The sequence below is a fragment of the Leptosomus discolor genome, chromosome 16 (genome assembly GCF_034619465.1).
Source record: "Leptosomus discolor isolate bLepDis1 chromosome 16, bLepDis1.hap2, whole genome shotgun sequence".
In the NCBI taxonomy this organism is placed as follows: Eukaryota; Metazoa; Chordata; class Aves; order Leptosomiformes; family Leptosomidae; genus Leptosomus; species Leptosomus discolor.
Window position 1 is genome coordinate 2,522,784 of NC_141406.1, and position 24,505 is coordinate 2,547,288.

At 39.7% G+C, this 24,505-nt stretch overlaps 1 protein-coding gene across 1 annotated transcript in view; it reads left to right on the forward strand.

The window, feature by feature from the left end:
* The window catches only part of MED13L (mediator complex subunit 13L), a 197,910-nt gene that overhangs the window by 83,902 nt on the left and 89,503 nt on the right, over positions 1-24,505 (forward strand). Inside the window, exons 3-4 of the mRNA XM_086474057.1 lie at positions 9,502-9,586; positions 12,892-12,975. Coding sequence (XP_086330183.1) covers positions 9,502-9,586; positions 12,892-12,975 — 169 coding nt within the window. The remainder of the gene's footprint in view (positions 1-9,501; positions 9,587-12,891; positions 12,976-24,505) is intronic.

Below are 24,505 nucleotides of genomic sequence, written 5' to 3' on the forward strand. Positions count from 1 at the left end.
CTCAACTCTTTCTAGTTTCCAAAAAGTAATATGAAGAGGACTTATCTAATATGTTCTACATATAATGGAATTACTGTTGTAGTTCACACTTCTAACCTTTAGCTGTTAGGTGTTTGTGTTACATGATGTATGTTTAAAGTGGGAGGCTGCTATAAAAATATTTCCTATATTCCTTAGTTATATCAAAATCTTGTTTTCTCACTATATAGCATTACAAGGAAGTTAAGGAAAAGGAGACTTTCTAATGAAAATTGTTATTTCTATAACCGTTAGTTTGGAAAAAAAAATAAATAAAGCAGCAGAAGAAAATATTAGTCTGGGGGCTTTAAGTAATGAGGCAGTACCAAAAGGAAGTGTGAACTGAGGAAAAAAAAATAGAATTCTTCATTTTTACACAGAAGAATAAACTTGAATTTTAGTTAATGGAAAACCAAGTATTTACTTGATTAAATAAGCATTTAATAACTGAAATAGAACTATTACAGTTTTTTGTTCCACGAAGTACAGCCTAGCTGGGTGGAAGGAAGAGAGCCATGAATGTGGAGAGACTGGGCACATTACACCCTTGAAATTCTCTGTAGATGTGTCTTGGGTAGGTTGGAGATCTTGTCTGTCTTACATTTGTAATCCTAACATACCAATTCAAAACTGGCAGCCTGCGAGCGTATTGTAAAGCAGCAAATAATAGTGAAAAAAGCTGACTTTCTTAAAGGTGATTCTATTTTTTTCCTGTCTGAGAACGTGCTCGTTGTGCAACGCGACTGCATTATCCTCCCCGCGATGTAAGCAGTGAAAGGCAGCAAGAAGCGGTTCCATTGTTACCACTCCAGGCATGTCTAATGAATCGTGTTTCCATGTTCTCTTGGTCACGCTGCGGAGTGCCCTTAGCCAGGGCTAAGCCTCCTGGAAAATGCTCTTTAGGGTGATTGTAGGGAGCGCAGAGATGCCGGCTGCGGGGGCGGGGAGGGACCGCTGCCCTGCTGTCCCCTGCAGCTCCGGGATTACTGCCAGGGCTGGCGCGGGAGTGGCGGCCAGCTGGTGGAGGGGCTAGTGGACGGCTTCGCCGGGACTTGGCTCGTCAGAGTCGCGGTTTAAAATGGGATCGTCTGTCTCGAGCTGCGCGATTGTTTTTAAGGCAAACCTCCGTTCGAGAAGAGGGGGAAGCGTGCTGGTACCGCTTTCCCGAGTGATCTGTCGGCATGTCAAGAATGACGTCTTGCATACTTTGCAAATGAGGGAAGACTTTTGGTTCCTTTCGCTTTCCAAGTATGGGTTCATGCAAACTGTATTTTTCCAAAGAACAAGCCTTGTGTTACTCCGGTGATGGCTGAACTTGCTCTAATTTCTCTTTAGAGACTCGCTGCCCCCGTACATTCTGTTACCTCCAACAGAGCTCCTTGACTGGAGGGGATGGGGAAATACACACGATGTGTTATGGATGAAAACCAACATTTGTGTTTAGAGGAGGAAAATAAAAGTCCACGTTCTCATTGCATCATCAGTGCAGAGAGGAAGATCTTACTGAGGCAGATATAATTCAGTAGTTTTATTTTCTTTGAACCTAGAAAGATCAAAGGCAGTGAGGGGTTTGCAGGTGATGTGTGGAGTGAGGATTGCACTGGATGCAAGTCCTAGGTGGTCAGTGAAAATGAGAGGATATGAAGAAAGCTTGGACACTTGGAAGGGGAAAGAAGAGAGCAAATCAAGTTTGGAGAGTAGAGATTGTTTCCTGGGATTGAGAAAGCACAGTAATACTAAAAAAAAACCCCAAAACCTTTTCTTCAGATGTTTTGGGTTACTTTTATGTTTTTCTCATGAACTATTTTTTAATACCCTTATACCAAAGAGTTCTGGAGGGAAATGAGATGCAATGGAAAGTGAAAAGTTCACAAATGTGGGAGGAAATGCTAGAAACTCCCAGGAGTAAACTTAAAGCACTTCATTCTTAGTGGCATCCTTCGCCTGAACACTTCAGAGGAAGATACAGAGAATCTCTCCAAACTTTTAGTTCGTTTTCGCTACGGTCAGGTTAATGCTTTTCATCTATAGGAAGTACCTCTGCAAAGAAATGTAAAGTATCTTGAAAATAAAACTACTTCACACAAACACATGGTGGGACAAATGAAAATCGGTGATTTGGGGGGAATTTTCTGGTGTGCAAGAGTGGTTTCATGATGCAAACAACTCCCCCCCTTTACTTTAGGAAGCAGCGTAAACCGCATAAAAATGGTGCCATATTTATGTTTGTTTTACTCTTTCTTGGGACAGAGCTGGTGATTGTAAAAAGCATTCAAAGCAAAAACCACTCGGCAAACTTAACTGTTTTATTTGGAGTCTTGTACACCTCTGAAGTGAGCTGCTCAGCGCTCTGGCGTAGCTAATTTTGCGTTCCTACATAGAAAGCAGACTGGAGCTGTAATTACACAGAAATGTTTATACTGATTTCGTAGATAATAATTTTGGTTTTTGAGAAGTTAGGTATTACCCCTGGATTTTTGACATATTTTGAAGTGAACTTCTAAAGAACCAGAAGTGTTTACATATTTTGCATGACCAGTTTGTTCCTAGTGCCCTCTGGAACGTTGCGTAGTTAACTGGGACACTGAGAATATTTGACTAGAAAGATCTGCGTTGTGGGTGTTACAACGGAAAGGCAAAAGAGACTGTGCAGGAACGGAGGAATATTGGGTATGGGACAAGGAGAGAGAGAGAGAATGTAACGTTTAATGTGTATTTTATAAAAAAAAACCAATTTTGTACCTACTGGGAGTGGGGAAGCGATAAAAGTAATACTTTAAGTAGCGCTAACATAATCCAAGTGCCGATAGTTACCTACCATCTGTTTTTCAATAAATAGCTACTATGCTAATTTCTTTTCCAATGCACAACAATTAAAGCGTCATAGTATTCCTGTGATACTCAACAGCTGTTGCCGTTGAAGGTTTTATTTATCTTTCTGAAGTGCAACAATTTTTAGTTTCATGGTCAACTCTGCTTGAAAGTGTTCGATTTTCTACAGAAAATTGTGGTCCATCGAAACGCAAACTTGGGTCGTGTCTGAGCGGCAACCTTCAGCAGCAGTCTTCGTTAATATTCCGGTTTCCCTGGAAGCGTGGTGCAGAACTCGTGCTGTTAAGGATGCCTTGGCAGGACACTGATTGTAGACGCTTCTGTGCACATACAGCGCGTGTTCTCGGCGCTTCCCGGCAGCCCCGTTTGCAGATCGAGTAGCGCAAACCGATCCTTCTGGTCAGCATCTCTTCTGTACTGGTTCTTGTTTGGCTGATGGCTTGACTTGGGACACCGAGAGCCAAGATGAATTCTCAGTACTCCAAGACTAAGCAGTACAATTTCCCTACAATCATAACCAGTGCAAGGAGATTAGATCTCTAAGTGGGTTGAATCTGATTCAGTAATGTCAATTCAATCACTAATGACTTCAAACACAGATTTTTACAAGGTGATCAATGGCAGTATAACAATGATCAATCAATAGCATTGCATTTAATTGGATTTTTATGGATATAATATAGTTTTTCAGAATTAATGTACCATTGCATTGCTTTGTTACTCTTTTAACTCATTTTTTTAGAAGAAGTGATGCTTCAAAATGTTAGTTGGTCTTTGAAATATTGTTTTAAGGGCCCGTTAATAAAAACTAAAATGAAAAATTAAATGCTTGCTTTTAGTAATTGAATTTCTGATTTTGTTTGAGTTATTTGGCCGTGCGATTTTAAAACCCATATCTACACGGGGAAAAAACCCCTAGATTCCTCGTATTTTGTGGTAATGAGGAGAGGAAATATCAAAGAGTAAGAAGGAACATATACTGCTCTGAATACGAATCCTGAGAGCTGAGTAACTCCCCTTCCTCAGCAGTTTGACATAGTAATCTTCCCTCCAAGTAATCTCCTTGTCCCATGTGTCCTGCTTTAATCTATCAGTATTTCTGCAGTGTGCAGCAAGAAATTGATTTTCAGTAATTTTAATGGCTGAATAACTGGTCCTGTCCCAGAGTGTTTTTTCATATTTGCAGTGGCCAATGTGGTAACTGAAGTCAGTGTTCTGGATAATAGGTTTCATTAGTTTTGATGCCTGAGGTAAAAAAGCAGTAGGTGGGAATAAAGACTGTTTTTGATGTCTAGACGTTCATTTCAGCTGTTGCTGCAATATGATACATTAAAAGGAAATATGTAACATAGCTCTGAGGAAATATGTATTCTTTGAAACTAATTCTACTTTTAAACTGCGTAAGGCAGTGTGACCTGAATTATTAAAATGTGGGTGGCTGAATTTCTTAAAGGTGTAACTATCTCTGCAATGCTGCCACAGCCTCAACTTGCTTTCTCCCCTTCCTTCCTATATTTCTTTTAAGTAAAATATGTCAGTTTGGTCACTGAAGCAGAACAGAGATCTTATTATCTTTCCATATCTCTGCTGGGAGACCTAAAATTATTGAAGTATTTGCTTTGATATTTTGCTGTGACTTCTCTCCTTGAAATTTTTATAATGGTCCTTTTCTTTTTGAGAACATGGCTGGCTTCATAAAAATCACTGGATACTTTGAAGACCTTAATATCTCTGACTTGAAAATAAAAAAAGACCCCAAGCCAACTAAGCTGCTCATTAATGTATGTTTAAATTATAAATTTCCAGTATAAGTAAATTATTGTAGCTGCCTTTAATTCTTTTAACATCTGATCTGCAAGGATAAACTTAAAAATCAGCACAAATGCTCTATTCATTGTTTGAACCTATGAAAACAAAATTATAGCAAACATGTAAAAACTTTATATGTGAAGGCTATCGATTAATCCCTGTTCTGTATGGAGACTAGCAGTGAGACTTAGCACCTCAGTCATATGTTAAGTGTCAAATACACTTTTTTTCTCTTTGGATTTTCTGCTAACATCATCTTTGCAGTGAGAAAATAAAAAGCATTTTCTCTGTGGAAGATTTGTTTGCAACTGAAAAACACGGCGTTGTGTTCTTTTTTTCCAGGTGTTAGAACCGAAAGGTTTTTTCCCTTATTCCTCTACATGCCTGTGTGTTGGGTAATGGTAATAGGGAGGTACTTGGCTGTAGCAGTAACTTTTATTTTGACTACACAGTGCCCTGTCAGCTTACACAGAATTATTTTTTGCTGTTGTATCTGTTAAAACATTGCTTTGGTGTTTTATTAACTTTCCATGAAAATTCTAATGACTATTCTATATTCACTTTCTTAACTCTTCTAGATTGAAACAATGATGCCTCTTCAGATAAATGAAGAGAATATCTTAAGTCTTCTTTTTTCTTTCTCTGTCGTCCCCCATTCCCCCCCCCCCCCCCCCCCCCCCCCCGAAAGATACTGAAAACTTCACACTTTTTTTGGATCCGTGTGCTGCTTTAGTGCTCTGTCTCCACTGGGTTTAAAGAGTGTATACCGAGTGATGCAGTCAGGCCATTAGACTGACTGTCTCAACTAAGAGATTTACTTAATGGCAGAGGTGATGTGACCGTATTTCATGATTATTTTTTTTCTTTTTGAAAATCCAGATTTTTAGAGATAGGGTATTAATAGACTTAGTTGTTTATTTTGAGAGGTGATTTCATTTTTAAAAAGCCTACAAAACACACATAGTTGCTTATTTTGGTAAGAAATGTAGTGGTGGGAACGTTATCCCCCTATTGCAGGACAAACGGTGAGAAGGGGATGAACTGTCTCTTTTACAAGAAAGTAAATGCTGCCCCCGGTTGTCATCCTTGACTACTCTGGCACGTGTGTTACACATGCTGTGGTAGCATATACAGGCAAATATACACACACAGAGGTAGTGAGAGATAAAGATATCTCTCTAAATAAATCTATCACAGTAGAGGGTCAGTAGACCTGACAGATCACACAGGTGAGGAGGAGCTTGGACACCTGGAGGTCACCCCACTGACATCCTACTCAAAGGGATTGCTGCAAACAACGGATCAGATTAGTGATGGCTTTGTCTACCCGGGTCCTGGGAAGTGGTGACCTACAGTATTGTCCCATCTGCTTTGCTGCCTCTCCGAATCTCTTGTCTCCTCTCTGGCTTCCGTGGAGGAAGAAGTAGTGATGTGCTCTGTCGTACTCTTTCTCTTGCTAAAAGTCAGTCTTTACTTGTTTCTTCATCTAGAAGTTTTGGGTTTTTTTGAAGATGGCTTTCACAGCTGTTGTATGGTGTCGGATTTGTTGCTTCTGAAAGGAATATTTCAACTAGAGTAACAGAAAATACCTTCAGGACAGGATATAGGTGCTTGGCCTAAGTGTGTTTCTGAACCTGTGCAGCACCTGCTTTCCGTTAGCTGTGTGCCTGAGAATGCTGTCAGGCAGATGGTAAGGCTGAGGAGGGCTTGAGTTGAAAGTGTCGAGTGTTAAAAGCATTATGGATCATTGTGTAGGCAGACAGAGGCCAACAGTTATTTCCTAGTCTTCAATCTTCTATAAGGAATTTAAAATATTCTTCAAAATCTAAAACCTAGTTATGCTGTTACAGCGTGTGGAACTTCACCGTTTTCAGGGGTAGGCTAAGCCCTAGTGTTTTGCCAAGTTTTGTCACTAGTCACCATTTGGAGTTGTAACTTGCTCCGGTTCCTTGAGCTCTTTTCTTTGGGAGGCTGGATCAGGAAGACAAAGAGCAGAGGAAGAGGAATGCTGCAGTTCAATTTTTTTTTTTTTTTTTTTTTTCTCTCCCCATTTTTGTTGCAACAGACATAGGTACGTGCTCTCAATTGTGAGATGAACATTTTTAGTATCATAAAGTAGTATTAGAGGTAATTACAGTAAGTATAGTGCATTAATATCTGTAAGAATCAATGGCATTATTTATTGTAGAAAAATGGTTATGAAGCTGTCTTATGATATACTTAGAGTTAAATTTAATAGGGAAATCATTTTATTTCCATTTCATATATAATTTGAGTGAATGCTGAGTAATAACAAAGCCCATTTGGAAAATGAGAATATTGAGGGACGATACCACTTTGGACGTTCCCCTTTTCCCTGTCCCATTCAGCTGCTGCTCCTCAGCCAGGCTGATCTCACTGGCACACCTCACCCTGGGGACCAGGAGCTCCACCGCAGGTTAACGTGACTTCTTTCTGCTTTTCTGAGGCTTTGGGACACGCTGCCTTGCTCAGCCGTTCCTTCTGAGTGCAGGATAACCGTGAATGCAGCCGTGGAGCGTGGAGAGAGGCAGAGCGCTGCCGGTTTCTGTTCCTTCCTTTTCAGCCCCTTCTGCTGGGACACGTAGGCTTGTCGTGTCGCACCAGTCCTGGGGAGAGGGGGCTCGGTTTGTAGAAGAGTAGTGGGATGGTACAGCCCAAAGAGGAGCTGTGCCAGTCACAGCTAAGCAGGGCAACAGAATACAGGTAATGTCCAGTACCTAAAGAGCTTGGTATTAAAATTATTCCGACTCTACAGAGTATTAACTTGCAAACAGTGTAAAGCAGTGTCTGAGCTTACTTCTTCTGGAGTCAGTGGCAAAATGATACTTGCAGAAAATAGTTTTGAGAGACGATAGAAGCTGTTCTGTACTTGGGTCCCATTAGTTTGTTGTGCGTGCTTGGGAGAAGGTCACGAGTTGTGATTGAGGCCATCAGCACTGGCTGGGAGGGGTTTCCTTTAAAATCAGGGAGCAGAGTCTTGTCTCTCCCATTTTGCATGAAGTTTTTAATGCAGGGACAATACTGGCTTCTGGCACGGATGCTCTGATAGGATTAGGGTGAAACTCAAGACGAGCTAAATGCTGTGTAATAGTGAATTTCTTTTGACTTTTACAGGTTCTACCATTTTCATGGCACTGTCTAAAAATGTGAATTTTTATTTAAACACGGAGTTTTCCTGGAGGTTAACTCAGGTGTGATCTCCCTTAGTGTGATATATAACATACTTGAGAATTGTGTCGTTTTTAAATGCGAGACTGTCTTCAGTAGTTCTGAACTCTGTAGAATTTATATATCAGGGGTGCTGAAAAATGCATGGAAATTCTGAAGTTTCTTAAGAATACTGTTTTAAAAGTGAAATTGGGGACGTGTGAAGTTCTGTCCAGTAAACAGCAATGGTGCATTTCATCCTCAGTGTCAGTAAGGCTTTGCAAGCATCAAAAGGGCCTTTCATGGTTTTACAGGGGAAGATATTTGGCTCACACTTCTGCCCAACAGTACAAGTCTGCCTTTTCTTGCTTCTGAGGAAGTAACTGTGCTACTTGATAAGGTGATTTAGGTACTAAAGCCCTGACTTTTTCATTCTGTAAAAGGACAGAGACTCTGTTACCGGTATTAGCTTATCACAACATTACAGGTTCAAAAAAATGTGCCGCCTCTTGTTGGAGGTTGTACGAGTTACTGTTACCGGGAGAAGCAGCAAATGAGGAACAGTGCCGGGTTTTGAGGCTTTGAAGCTGTAGCTGACGACTGCTGGCAATATTAGTACTTCTCATACAGCAGAAACTCTTTAGAAGCTTTACTTTAAACATGCTTGTAGAGTAAACTATACTTAGATAATAATCTCTGCATGATAGACGTGCTGTTGGAAGGTTTCATCCTTCAAATGGGCCAAGGAGGGGTGTTAAGTATTCAGTTCTTAACATGCTGTGGAATGTTATGTTTGCATTGCTAAAGATCTGCAGAGTATTCCTGAAAAATTGAAGTGACAGAACTCAGACAATTAACAAATTCTTACTCCTTGTCAATGATGTTTAATCGTCTGTTTTTACTCTGCAGCTGAGATTGCATCTTCTGGCTGAATAAGATTTAGAATCTGCTACAGGCATACCCAAAATAGTTTTACTCTTGGTAGTTTTAGCACCCAAAAGCAATGGAGTGAAGACAGCAAATATTTTTGAGGCTCGTATAGCCTTCAGGTCCTCATTCAGGTGACTAGTTCATGCTGCATTCCACTGAGAGATTAATAGTTTTTTGGGTTTTTTTTAAGCTCTCTTAAAATCTCTGCGGCTTGGTACCGAGTTTACAGTTTTTATTTTGGAGTAAAAACACCCCAACCTGCTGCGTATTTCATGTATTTGCTGTGTAGTGATTGAACTGCAATAGTTTAAGTCAGTACAGTGGAGGAATTCCACTTGTGTGACAGTGAGAGGTTCAGGATAGTTGTTTAATGTTGTTGAAGTTATGTAAATTGTTTTTACACCTTTAAGGATTCACTTTGTTTCTTGATTGTTTGCATCTGCAGTTAAGTTTTAAAGGCTCTCTGAGCAGTCGTGGCAATCACGAATTCTTCACCCCCCTGCTTTCATGTTGAATGCTACGAACAAATGTGTTTGCTTTTATGCTTTTGTGTTTCCTTGTTTTTTAAATTCAAAGTCGCGTCTTCAGTAAGTAAAGATTAAAGCTACTTTGGCAATGTGGGTAATAGTTGAAACAGTTTCATGAACTTGCTGCTGTTGAAAATGGAAGCTGTTGGAGTTACGATTTGTATAAATGCCTGTGTTTCCCTATTCTGAGCATGTTGATGTTTTATGTTTTTTGTAGTGGTGGAAGAAGGATTGTGGGAGAATGGACTTTCCTATGAGTGTAGGACCCTGCTCTTCAAAGCAATTCATAACCTTCTGGAAAGGTAAGAAAAACTCTATTGCACTCAAGTATTCCATTTTGGTATTTAAAAAAATGCAGGATACCCACAGACCATTTATATTATTATTGAGCTTAAACCACAGGTTTTTAGAGGTAGAACTTCAGTGCAAGAGATGCAGGATAGAGATGGATCTCTGAAGTTGTTGACTCTGGTAGTGTATCATAAAAAGCTGTGGGGACTAAATAAATGCTCATACAAAGAATAACGTCAATATGTATTTCTGCTTGCATTCTTGATGGGGAGCTGTTTCAAAAGCAAAAAAAAAAAAAGAGTTTTCACCTTCTTGAGGTGCTTACAGAGAATAATTGTATCTGACCTCCAGCCCCTTTGATGAGGTTAAGTAGTACATATCTTAACAGGTAACGTTAAAAGATCTTAATTCTGTTCTTCAGTCACCTTAGTTACGTGCATGTTACAGTTTGATTAAATTTGTGCACAATATTCAGGGTGAAGTTTAACAGTGCCTGGCTCTGACAGGCCTCATGTACCCTAGCATCGCTTTCTTTTGTCTCGATCATGTATCTATGACTTGACTACAAAGTTATTCTGTGATTAGTTAATACACTTAGGGCTTTTTCTTCTTAATCCAGCTACCTCTTAATCTTACTGAAGATTATCTTGTTATTAGGCCTTCAGTGTATGACATTGCATCTTGCACTATTGTGTTTTATTCCTCCTCACTTACTGCAGCTCTTCAGGTCATCGTCACCTTCCCGTGTTGCACTTCAGTTCTTTTTATGCATTTGGAGATCATCTCAGAATTAACTGTCATTAGGCTGTTCCCACTTTTTCTGAATTTATAATAATGGTAACAACAAGAAGAAAATACAGTGTACCTCTCCTGTGTCTTTGCGCTTCAGTAATTTTGCAGAATGTAGCGTTGAGTGTTTTTTCTTTCAGAAAATAAGCTAATTGAAAATACTTTTATCTTGTTTCATTTAGTATCTTGTTTGCTGTGATGTAGGCTTACTAGTGATCAGGTTTGCATTATGTTCCTGTGGTTCCGTTGCCAGGGGTTGCAAAAACACGTATTTATGCAACTGTTTATGTTCTTTATTTTTTTCTCAGTACCCAAATTAGTGATCAGAAGTTTACGTTAACTGACAACTTAGAAAACGTTAGAAGATCTGAGGAAATAATATGCGAAACATTATGGTATTATTTCATAATCATTAGCGTGCCCTTGTCAGGTCATTTTTTCCCTAGAAAAAGAAGAAATATGAGAGGTGAAGTGACAGTGAAATGCTCCAAGAGCTGTTCTGCTTGGGAAGAAAGTCTGGAGAAATGAGCCGAGGAGTTCAGAGTAGTTTATGTCCTTATTTCGTATGATGAAATAGCTGCTTTTAAGTGTACACTCATTTGGGACTTTATGACGAGGTTTTTTTAACACAAGTTCGTTGGTACACTTTACTGGTAAAGACTGGTTACCATCGAGTGCTTATACAGCAAAACCAGGGCTGTGCTGTCATTAATTGTTCACTCAGCCGAATCTTTGAGATCCATGCTTCTGCACTCATGTTTCCCATTTCATACGGCATTATGCCTCAAATAACCTGTGATTTAGTTTAGCATGTGAGGGTTGGCTGATTTTTAAGGCCGAGTCTACCCAGGAAGACTTCTTTTCTAGGAAAGTAGCATTAGTTTGAGGCAGTTAAACCTGCCGTTGTGACACATGATGACGTTAAAGTGTGTGTGCGCGATGGGGGTTTATTAAACTTTATGCTAGTACAGATTATTTTCTTTAGGGATCTATTGTAAACTTCATAGGCTTCCTTTTGTTTGTATAAAGTGTGCTGGCACTAACAGACTTTCTCTGACAGCAAATATTTCCTAGGGAAACAGTTGCTGAAGCATGTTTTCTTTTTCCACCAGCACAAGAGCAGTGTCTTTAGCTTTCATATTCAGTTGAAGATAATGGTATATTCAATTGAGCTGGATTCTTTTTGCTTTAATTGAGAAAGTGCTCTTAGAATTTTCTTCTGCCTAGCTTTAACTTTGGAAAACCCTGCCGAGTTTATACAGAATAATTAGGAGCATATTAGTATCTACATTGTTTGTCATCCATTTCCTATCTATGTCTTCTAAGTATGCTTCTGAAGTATAGATCACATGGTTTTCCTAAACCTTGCAGAATATACTTTGCCAGAAGGCTTCATGTGATTTTTATTATTATTATTTTTTTTTTTAATGGTTTTGTTTTGGCTAATCTCCAGCAACTGCTATAGAAATAAACTATTGGAAAACTTTGAAGAATGGAGAAGTTAGTTCTTCTGCCTAAATCAAGAAATAGTGATTAGACGTGGCATGCATAGGGAAAGCCTGTATATTGCTCATAATCATCGATAAACCAATAGCAAGAAACGACCAGTTTTTCAGAATTTTTGAGACATAATATTTACCTTACTGAAAAATATGCCTTCATAACAAATTTCTGTATGGGATCCCTTGGGCAGTGTGTTCAACTGCATGTTTAATGTGTGAAACATACTTAAGTAGTGTTGTCATGTTGCGAGTGCCATTCATCCGTACAGGTGGACTTAGAAAGGCATCACGCATTCCTTGTCAGCCTGAATTGGTTATTGATCACTTTGCATCCTCATCATTAGGGTTTTTTTCTCAAAGCCATCAAATATATAGTTTCTAGAAAGAAATTCTAAAGAGACCACAGAAAATGGATAACTTAACTGCCGTAAATTTAGTGGCGTGGGAGTATGTTTGTTGGAGTGAGGTTTTCTGAGCGAGGAAACAGTAATTATGGAAGTTTCAACACCTAAAATCACGCTGTGGATCATGTGAAGGAAAAATAGTTCATTGTTAATATTTGCTTAATACAATTTCCTGTCATTCATATACTATAACTATGCCATTTACATGTGGAAGAAAACAGGAATGCGTATTCTTTATCAAGAAGTCTGACAGAAACATTGTATAGGCAAGAATCAATGCTATGAATTGTCTTTGTTCAAGAAGAGGATTTTGAAAAATAGGGTGATGGTTCATTCAGCAAAGAGAGTAGCCTGGAACGGACAAGATTCTATCAGAGATGAGGGGAAAATGCATGTGTGAAGATCAGCATCAGTGACAGCATCGTGAGGCTGGACAGTGATTCTCTGACTAGTGTGGGAAAACAGAAAGTGGTGAAGTTACATGGAACCCAAAAGCTGCAAAGTTGATTTCAATATGATGGAAATTCAGCTGCTTAATCCCTGAGATCTACTGTCTTCAAAGACTGCTTTTAATTACATCTGAAGAGGTAACTAGTAATTACTGTTGTAATTATTTTCTAGGTGCTTGATGGATAAAAACTTTGTAAGAATTGGAAAATGGTTCATAAGACCCTATGACAAGGACGAGAAGCCTGTTAATAAAAGGTAAGGTGATCTATGTATCACGTATGGTTCCTGTCAGTGTTGGATATTACATGATGGCAATCTGATGGTGCGTTTTGGTGGTAGTTTTTCCGTGTAACAAGTGAAAATACAGACAGTATTTATTCATGTCAGTAATACATAGAAAGCAATTAAGTAATTTTTCATGTCTTGTTATGATAATTTAAGGTAAGAAGGTTGAGGTTGGTATTTATCCCTGAACTGCACACAAATACCACGTATTTTTATATCTTTTGAATTAGCGTCTGCCTGTTTCTTTTGTTATACCACAGAATTCCAGGTAGTTATAACAAATGTTTTGAAATTCTGGACACTTAACTCCAAGGTTTTAAGCAGTAAAGTAGTATATGGATTTACTTACTTGCTTTAAAGATGCCAGCCTTGATACACAGCTTTCACTGATGAGGCAGGCTGACAAATCAGACCTATATGTCTGATTAATGTGCCTCTTGCAGCAACACAACCATGGAAAAGGGCTGGCTGTCTCCACTTGCTCGTTGCTATTTCCTCTCCTAGCTCCAAAGGTTGCAATGTTCTCAGATCTTCTGGTACTTGCATTTATAGTCATCCGCTAAACAAGTTCTGTCAAAAATAATCTGAGTTAAGCTGAAACACAGATTTTCTAACGGGAATCATTTTGACAGAACTGGGTTAGGAAGTGACTAAACATGCAGTTATGCTGGAAGATTTGAAGGTAATGAGCAAGTGGAGATGAAGCGGGGTGGCAACTTCTTCATCCAGCGTAGCTGAAGTTGCAGCAGCGTGTCTGATGGCAGCTGTAGGTACAGGTGGAAATCGTTCCCTAGGTCATGCAATACCTTCTCCCTCTCAGCTCTTCATCGCGCTGCGTTGTCTTACAACAGAAATGTCTCACCTCTGTTACAGCGTAATGCTATAAACGGCTGGCTTTGTTCCATAACAGACTGTGTGTTAACCAGGTACTTCCAAACAGCAGTTGTTTTTAAGATAGAATGCAGTAATTAAACATGGATTTGTCCCTGTTCTAAACCAGAAAGCATTAACTTAGCATGGGGGTATGTCTTATTTTTGCCATTTATTCTTTGTGGCTAAGTAGACTTACACTGTGTGTGTAACCTTTGATTTCACATCGATCTCATGCCAAGAAGCCATTGAAAGGTCCAGGTTTTTCCATACCTTTCTCTGTCCTGGCTGTACGTAACCACCTTCCTCCCTTGTGGTTTCTCTGCTGCTTTTCTAATCGCAGCAAGATCTAGTTTGATTTTCTGGAAGATTAATTTCCTAGAATGCCTTCAGTGGTGTCTTTTCCAGCTTCTGGAAAGGGGAGACAGCTGCTTTCAGCAAAAGCTATTTGTTTTATCAACTTTACTGCAGCCTTAGTGCTCAGATTAAATGTATTTGTGAGACTCATGCCTGTTCCTGGTGTGTATCAATTTAAGAACTGAAGCATCTGATACTGTAGACAGTGTCTGTCAAACACAGCAGCGGCGCTGGCGTGGCAGGTATCGGTGCTTTAGAATTCTGGCAGATTAGTAGGTCCTAGGTCTTATTTACAGGTGTGTGACACCAGATGACTTGTACAGTGAGGTGATCTGTGGAGGACACTTGCATTTGTAAATATATGTGCAGTATGCACGTAAATAACTGGTCTGGAACATGTTACAAAAAATGAATTTATGTTGAACTTAAATTGTACTTGACTTATTCCTGTGTGTGAAACAGACATTTTTATAGAGAATTTTAGTGTTGGAGGATAGACTCTTGATTGAAGAAGATAATATTGGTTTGTGTGTGGTGTTGTTTTGGTTTTGTTTTTTATAAACTACTTGTCGCTCCAGATCCTGTGGTTATACACCATTTTAAAAGCATTTATTTAGCAATAATAACTATGGGCTAATTTGAGATAGGTTTTGTGTTGTTTCAGGCTGTTAATTTTTCTGCTATAAATATAACATTAGAGTTAACTAATCCTACTGAAAGGTGGTAGTAATGACTGCAAAAGTCGACAATAGTCAACTGTGGACAGTAGCAGCAAAGAGTAGGAGGCTTTGGGGATGAATTTGTCCTAATATGACAGTTTTTATTTAAGCTTTTAAGCTTTCTTTTTCAGTACCACACAAAAAGTTATCTTTAAACAAATTAAGGGATTCACTTTTAATTCCATATAAATTCTTTGTAAAACTCTTGCTCTAAGCAGCCGCTTGCTGTACATGAAGCAGTACAGAGCAGTTGCAGGAAGAAGAGGCCGACGGAGAGTGTTTGGGTATCTTAGCACTGTGGGTAATACCTTTGTAACCAAAAAAAAGTGGTATTTCAAAAAACATCAGCTATGCCCTTGTTAATATATCAAATGCTGGAAATAAGTTGCAGGTATGTACAGTGATTAGGTTGAAGTCTGGGAACAGGTGATTCCTGTTGAAAGTACATGCGCTATTTCCCTTGAATGGGGAAAGAGAGAGAGAGACACAGAGAGAGAGATATACCGAGATCGAAATCGATTGATCTGTAGGGATATATACCCCCTTGGATGGAGAAAACCTGAGTAGGTGTCATTCTGGTAAAGAAATAAAATGGTTCTCAAGTCTGCTTTTATACTTGTGGCAAAGATAGTCATCTCAAATTTCTGGCATCCTGAGTTACTAACTTCATGTCAGGAATAAACTGGAAAGTCCTGGACTGGGTGTAAACAAACAGGGAAGGAGTTAGAACTCATGCGGCTGGCTTTCAAGGAGTAAATTCCTTCAGGGCCTGTGACTTCTGTGAATGGCATGAAAGGAGAAGGGCGGGGAGGGCTGTGATTTTTAGAATGAAGTCAGAGATGAAGTGGAGCATGGCAGTGGCCGTGACCTAGTTAGTCCTGAGACGTGAAAAGGAGGTCTAAGAACAATGGATGACCTCCCGAGGCAGCATTAGAAACAATACCCAAGATGAGCTTTTCTGGCCTCTTCAGGAGGAGTGAGGGAGCAGCAGAGGGAGTTACCGACAGATCTGTGTACCGCTTGGCTTTGCGCAGTGTGAACCAGATGCCTTTGACAGGAAACTTAGTGCAGAACTTGAGGGCTTTCTTTCCTGAGCGTCTTTAATACTGTGTGTCACTTAGTAAACAATTCTTCATGTTTTATTGTCTGTTCTACAGCACTGCATGTCTAAAACACATTTCCACGCTGCTGCTGGAAAATGGCAAACTTGTTTTAGCTACACAACTTGCTAAAGGAGATCTGTGTGTTTGGAGCTCACAGAATTTGTCTCATGCAAGGCATCGATAGTGCCTTCCACTGAGTGCTCAGAATTCATCCCCACAGTCTGTTCAGAATGACTTCCCAAGTTTTGTACGGGGTTTTTGGTTTCAGAAAGCACCACCATAGGATGCTAAACCTCTTACTGACACAAAAAACTTATGACTATGTTATGCAAGAATATTTGCTAATTATTTTTAGTGGCTGTTTTCTTGGTGTGTAGTAGGAAATTGGGGGAGAAAAACAATTTGGTTTGAACTGTATGAGCAACTTAAAAACATCTTAACAACTTACCCTAACTGGCTTAAATGTAAAGAACATGTGAAAAAAATTGTTGCTTTTTGTAGCCTGAATAACTGATGGGTCATCACCTCTTCCAAAAATCCGTTAGGTTTTTTAGCCTTGAGGAGAAAAAAAGTTCCATCAGTGAAATACTTTTGAAGTAGAGTTTGTTTCTTTTTTTTGTTACTAGGCAAGGAGACTGAAAGCTAGGACTGGTACCTAGACAGCCACGTTACCCACTGTGCGCTTGAAACAGCGCTGATGGAAGTGGTATTACAGTTAGGCTGCGATGAAATACAGTTCTTCAATTCCCGTTTCCAAACAGATTTCTGTTTGTTACTGTCCCATATACCCATATACACTTGATTATGATAACCTCATGGGATGCTGAGAGAATATAGAAATCTCTGAGTTACAAGTGCATGGACTGTATCTCGAGAAATACAGCGTCCTAAGCATTCACATGCCAACTCTGCCACCTCAGATCTGATCCGTGAACTTCTACCGCTGTAGCAGAGTTCGGTCAGTACATCCCTATTCAGTTTTGCTCAATAGCTGTGTTCATTTCTTTGCAAGCAGCAAAATCCAGCAGTAATCGGTGCTATCAGAACCTGAAGGCTGCAGACACTTGGAGCACTGCTTCCTCTTTGAGAACCTAGAAGTTATCATTGCCTTTGGTTTCCTGGGAGAAGCCATAGGGCTCTCCCAAGGAATATCTAGCTCAGTGGTGCCCAGACCGGCGTTCAGCGTTGTGGCGAGCAACGTTGCAAGCTGCCTGCGCTCTTCTGCCATGCTAGGAGCTCCTGTCAGTCAGTATCTTCATCTGAAAACAGCAGATTGAGTGAGCCCCACAGAAGAACTGCGGTGCTGGGCCAGGAGGACTTGGAAACGGGTGGAACTAGTGCCTACCTGAGGCTGGAGCACCTTGTCTGAGCCTGATGTGGAGCTTTGGGCCTGGCACACAACATCACACAGATAATGTCTTTTGGCAGATGGTGTAAGGTGTTTCATTAAATGATGACATAATTCAGTAAAAGCATGGTAAAACAAGTTGAAGTGATCTATTTAAATTTTTAATGAGATGTGAATTCCTCAGCTGAGAAGTGGCAACTGGTTGATTGTGCATGTACAGTTCGCTGCAATGCAGCCAGAATGTCTCAGCTTAAAACTGGACGTTTTTCTTGAATTTGAGAAAAATAAGCCATATAAATAGTTTTAATTCTGCAGGTTTGTCTACTTGTATTTTGACCATGTTTTAAAAACTGCAGCAATATGACCATATGTGTTTCTTGAAAATGGTGTATAGTGACACTGTAGTAACGTATATGTACGGTGTTGCAGACACCATCATAAATGAGGAAAGACTAGGATAGAAAATAATAATCAATCTGATTTTAAATAACGTGTGCTTATCCCTGACTTGTCGAAATAAATGTGATAGAAATACTGAATAATAAGAAATGCTGTGTATTTTTCAATAATTCTTCCTACCCCTGTAAAAATAAACTTTTCTATTTCAGTTTGAGGCTTAGTTCCCAGATAAATATTTTCATATTTTTGAGGTTTAAATTCTGAAATGTTATGTTCATCTTTGCTGAGTTTCTTCTCAGTCTTAGGGTTTCAGTAAAATCATGAACCAAGCTAGTGTGTTAAATCTGGGGTGGGTTGGTTGGTTGTTGGTTTTTTTGTTTGTTTGTTTTTTAAATTGGTAATCTTGTGTGCACTAAAGTTGACTTAATTCTTAGCTACTGTGAAATATTGGGTAATGTACCCAGTGGAATACAGTCTGCGTTCATATTTTAGCAAAAGGAATAGAAATAAAATACAGATTATAAAATAAATGTTTTCACATGCATTTTTCAGCAGAAGCTGGTGTCATTGCTATCAGCATGCTTATATTTATAAGTATGTTTTAAAGTAATTTGATATAATTCTATTCAAGTATATTAATCTAATACTATTAATAAATAGAATGTATTTTTGTGTTTTATAGACGGAAGACAATAAAACATTATTAACAACTTAGGGTTACTTAAGGATATTATTAAGGTGGTTTGGGAAAATGCTATTCAAGCACTACTGTGTTAATTACAATTATCTATTGTGGGTATATACTACTGGTAGTCTTGGGTTATTTTGTTTGTGTCATATTCCAAGAATCTTGCATGTAAAATTCTTGATTGAAAATGTTATCACACTGTGCAGGGAAAAAAGCATTTTGGACTGAAGGTCTTAATGTTCACGTGCTTTGTTACCAAAGTAACTTCCTAGATAAGCTATAAATTAGGAGTGTTCTGTAGTCAGTTCTCTGATGATTTTCATTTAATAATGAAAAGAACAAAACCGTATTTTCTAAAAGATGGTAAGAACTTTCACAGAATGTATTAAATTCGTGACCCGGCTCACGTTACCTCTGCACGGCCCTACGCTGTGGTGTGTAGCTCCAGCCGTTACGTTTTATGAACGTCCTTCAATAAATGAGACAGGAGGAAGTGCCCAAGTGTTCCGGTCACAGCCACCACTGAGGACTGCTTTCTTCATGGTAGTGACCCAACCTTCTCATCTTCCTTTCCTGGGGTCAGAACGTTAAAAAGACGGCGGCAAAGCAACCCCAGGCACCGATTCTTCAGATTCCTTGACCATTGCCAGTCAAGATAAAGTCCTGGGAACAGCAGAAGGACTCCCTACCTGGGGTCACGGGTAAGATGTCCCTCGAGCAGCACTTCTGGTGTGCGGCACCTACCCACTGCGGCTGTTGAAGTGATGCTGTAGAGCATTGTACTCAGCTGTGCGCTGAGCGCGCGGAACTGCGCCGTGAGCTGGGCTAGAGCCCAAGGGGTGTTGGTAGGTGTGCCCTCAGCTGGGCAGTGCTGTGAGACTTTGGGTTTTGTTGAGACCTGAGGTTGAAATTCCTGTGCAAATACACCCTTGTCTTGACAGCAGGGGTTGTATTAGTGCAGTGAGCTCTTGTATGGGTGCGGCATTCTCTCAAAAGGGGACTGCTGCTGCTGCAGTTTAGTTTGATATTTGCCATGGATGTTTTGGAGTGCTTGTGTGTCTCTGGCAGCCACAGTGTAGACTGTGGGTCCCTCATTTCCTGCAGAAATTCCAAAACGTGGGCAGGTTGGTATGAGGCAGGAGGGTATGCAGCAGAATTGGCCAGAGTCGGTAATCTGGTGTGGCAGAACCTTGTAAAAGGATATTTCCAAGCTCCAGTTGTTTGGCTTCTAGTGAGCTTCTAACACAGAAGCAAGGTAGTACTGACCAACATCTGCCAGTTTGAAGTGAAGTGTTAGCAGAATTCTTATCTCTTTCTGTCTTGAGAAGCAAAATAGTGCCTGGCCCCCTGCCGTTAAAGGTAGCCTGTTCTCCTGTGCTGTACTTGAGCCAGTAGAGATATTCAAGTGCTGTCACAGAGTACCATGGAGCTTTCCTAAGTCTGATTTTGTTGAGGTGCCTGAGACTTTGGATTGCCTTTTTCCTTCTGAAATACTCTGAATCCATCTATTTTCAGCATATGTTTATAACTACCATTTCCCTGTAGGATTTTGAGGAAGACAGAACATACAGGATGTGTGTTGGGATATATGGTTTTCCCTGTGCAGTCAGTTACACAGTTCAGGTCACCTCTTTCACCATTTTGAGGAATATGGTGGCATATACTTTTGTGGTTTCCAGTTTATTATGCAAATCAGTTGTCTCTAGAATGTTGAAGTTAAGGATCTTTTTACCAATTTAATGAAAGTAAATGAACAAATATATGAAGCTGCTCTTTTCATCTTTAACTTTTGGATTTTGTAAAACCTTCTAGGTAGTATTTGCAGTCAACATTTTATTGTATATACAAATATTTATATATATAAGATTACTGGAGTGCCTACATATATTCCAAATGTTTGCATTATTTAATGTAATAGAGACACTACATTATTTTTCACACTTTTGTAGCTTGTTTAAAAGATAGTTATTTAAACTGTTGAAGTATTTTGGGCTAGGGTTATACAAATGGCAAATAGTGCAAGCAAATCAGAGTTGCGCATTTCTGTTGTCCGTTTCTCTTCTTTTTTTATGCCTTAATTTTATTTATGTAGTTTAGAAGTGACTTAGTATCTTCATTAAGTGTTTTTGGATACACTTGTGTCAGACACTTGAAGTTCAATAATTATATATGAAGCCTGGCTTAATCAGGACTTGGTGACCAATTAGTGAAGTCCCACTAATGTTTAAGCTCCTTTTCTCATTATACACTCACTATTGGCACTGTGTATAAGGGATAAACTAAGTGCCCCTGATGTGCTGTTAATTAGATTTGTCAGGACTCCCAGTTGCACTGTCTGCCAAACACAAGTGTTGTCACTTACTGTATCAGTAATGAATTGACTTAAGGGCTTTTGTAGATATTTAGAGAGCCTTAGTTTTGAATACTTAAATCTGTTGCAACTATAATTGTAGTTTCAGCTATAGCTCTGCTTACTCTACTGCAGGAACCTCTACAAACGAGAGATCGCGGCTTGCTTGAGTTTCTGAAAAGCAAGCTGGGGTTTGTGCTTGAACTGATTTAAAATCCTTTTAGGCGGTACGTGGTCTTTTGAGTTCTGCAAGAGCGGTGGCCCTGTAGGATTTGTTTTCAATCCAATTCAGAAGTAAATACACTTCCTCATAGTCCCAAATAAAATGGGTGCTGAAAGCTAAAAAATTCTTCAATCTCTCTGCAAAAATAGGAAAGAAAACTTAAATTGAAAGCACTTCCATTGGGTTATTTCAGTCACAATAATACCTTTTTCATTTATTTTTCTGACGCTTTTATACCTCTTTAAAATAACTTAATCTTGAAATAGCTGTTCTGAAGCAAAGTTGTATCTAGGTTATTTATTCTGAAAGTCTGTTTTCTGAGACTTATGTTCACTTAAAAATTTTTTGCAAACCCTTATTTTCTAAGGACTCTGAGTGAAATGGAATTGTGCTGCGGTATGTTTGATCGATTGGGGTTTTTTTCCCTTTTAGCCAGTATGGAACTATTTCATTCTTGGTTAACCTGTCTGCCAGCACACCTTCAAGCATTAATGCCATTTTTGCAGTGCTGTTCATTTTAACTGGTTGAATTTCAGGCTTTTCTCCTTTTCTCCCAAATCTTTCTTTCCCAGTCTTTGTCTTCCTCTTAATCAGGTTTGGCTGCATAAACCTTTAGTGAGTTCCCCTGACCGTGAGCTGGAGGAGGCAGTATGCCAGCACAATGTTCTGTGCATCTCAGTAGGCTGTAGAACAAGTATTTTACAATATTGCAAAATAATCCCATCTTTGTGCAATAGCACGCTATCTGTCAGGCATTGTGCAATCAGCGTCCTTATTTAAGAAATCATCAGATGATGTGATATAAATGGACTGTTCCGTGACTCAAAAAAGTTATGGAAATGCTTATTTTTAAAAGATAATTAGCTGGAACCATTTATAAAGTTGAAGAGAAAGCTGAATTAGTCTTCTGAGTGCTTTTAGTGTTTTGGTTTATCAAATTTTCAGATTCAGGATAATAATACAGTTTTCAAGTAGCTTGTCTTCGGTATTAATTTACTGCTGGTTTAGAAGATAGCGAGGTTGAATGAACACTTGATATATCATATATAATCTAAATAAGGCTATGTAAACCAATTCTGTGTAGGACTAGTAATATAAACAAACCTCTGTTCTTCCATTTAATAATGAACCAGTGAGCTGGAGGCCATCCTTTTCATGACTCAAGTGAACGTCGCAGAGGACCAGTCTGCTGATGACAGTAATTAGAGTGGATATATCTTAAAATATATCATCATTAATGAACTCTGTTAGCTTCAGTTTACTTGGCAACTGAGTAAAGCAAAATAAGTTCTAAGGTATGGTAATGGCTCCAGTCCGTTGTTGAAAGCACAGAAGTAATGCTCGCTGAGGTTTTAGAGCTACTTCTTCCCACCTTTCTCCCTTCTGTTTGCTTCTGAGAGTTCGTTCTTTTTTCCTCCATAATCACTCTGACTGCACTCTTCTGAGCTCAGTAATACTTGGTTTTGAACCTGTCTAGAGTGGGAGGAGCTGCAGTTAAGTTTGGGGTACAAACTGGATGGGGTTGGATTAGTGAAGTGTATTAAGAAGCCACTGGTGGTTGTTCTTAGGTGCTTTCTGTGAGTGCACTGTAGCAAGAAGTACTGCCTGGTGTCTAGGCTTTTACTTTTTGTCTTTGAAAGATCTCACTTTGGAAGAAGTCTAGCTTTTTCATTGAAAAGTGTGTGGCTGGATGGGTAGGGAGGAAGAGGTTCTGGCAACAGATGTGTGATCAGTTGCCTGCGTAGCTCCCTCAGACTGAGATTTTGGGGTGAATTGTTGAGGAACTTTTGCCCTTTGAGGGCAAAAACTCAGGAAAAAGCCTCTTGTCCTCCTGCTCAGAGTTGCAAGGTACACCTTGTTCCTTCAGCCTGACCTTCAGACAAGTTCTATGTGGTCTAAGCCTGAGGCAGGGTGAAGAGCATGTGTGGAGCAGGTCATTTCTCAATCACGGATGCTGGGCAACTTTCAAGTGCTCTTAGTTTGACAGAGAAGTGACTTCATATGTTCTGAGTGTATGCACTTGGGAAGTTGAGAAATCCTGGATGAGTGAGCAAACACTGGATAAAATTTTGAAAAAGAAAATTGGAGCCACTTGCTGTGTTTGGGTCTGAGCTGACTACATTCATTTTAGGTTGGATATATTCACTTGTATGGCCCTCTTGCTTCTGGCGTCCAGGGTAGGCAGTCTTCTTTTTCACACTGTCAGTGGTAGCAGACATTATATAGAAAGTTTTCTGTATGAAAAATCAGTAAACATAAAAAATACTTCTAATAAATCAGACTGCATTTAGCCTCTCTAGACTTTACCCTGATAATAAAGCTAAGACTGAGTAGTTACTAAGGAGCAGACCTCTTTTTCCAGGTGCGCAGCGAAGAGCTGATCTCTTCAAGTATTGACAAACTAACCTTCATTACCCATCCTGTGCGTCATACTGCCATCTACTGCCATCACCTTTTGTCACTGCAGCAGGGGATCAAACCAAGGCTTGCCTCTGTGGTAAAACATGTAGGCCAGACTGCTTTGTTATGATTATACCTCCGTAGATTTGCTGTTATACTGCTCGGATGTGGATACTGTTCTTCAGGATTTAAAGTACTGCTTTTGAATTAGCTTGTGTCCGTCACAAAGAGTTTACACTGCATAGGAAAAGGCTCTCTGCGTCCTGGAGCTGTGTTTGTGTAGAATTGCTTCAGTCAGTGTTTTGGTCAGGGTTCATCTCTCCAGGGAGCTGCAGATGAGGTGTGCTCCGATCTCAAATCACTCGTGTGGCAATGCCTTTTGATCCTTGGTGGTCTATAGGAAAAAACCTCCCGTCATTCCTCATGCGTCAGTGGCTTTAGCCATGTCTACATGAACCTCTTCTGTGTGGGACTTTCAAGATAATTTCTTCTTACGTGAGTAGACTTCCCCCTTTTCTTTCCACCCTTTTTCTTGGCCTGTCGTTCAAGTTTTCTATGGATTTCTGAGAACCAGTTTAGATTGGGGCTGAAAAGCAGTTTTCTTAAGGTATATTGTGTAATGATTGACATCTTTAAGTCCAGCAGTGCGTTGCTAGATACCGGAATATTTGGGAAAACTGAAACTTGCATGGGGAACAGTTGCCCTCCCCTTCTTTTCTTTTTTTATCAATCTGAATGTCCTGGTGACAGTTCTTCTTTTGGAATTCCCTCCGGGCGGGGAAGGCAGTCTGTGAGAAGTGGGAGTCGCCACCTTGTAGGTAGCTCTGCAAATCATTCAAGGGCTTCCAAAACATGGTCTCATGATTCGTGACATGACGTGGGAGGGTGAGAGACTTTTGACTGGCCACTCTGACTGCAGTCGTGACAGCACTGTAAGGAGAAGAATCTTAGAAAGACAAGATGGTAATTCAGGAGTAGGTTGAATTTCCCACCAGAGAAGGGAATTTTCTATCTTCTTTCAGGAAGACAAGCTGCAAAAATTA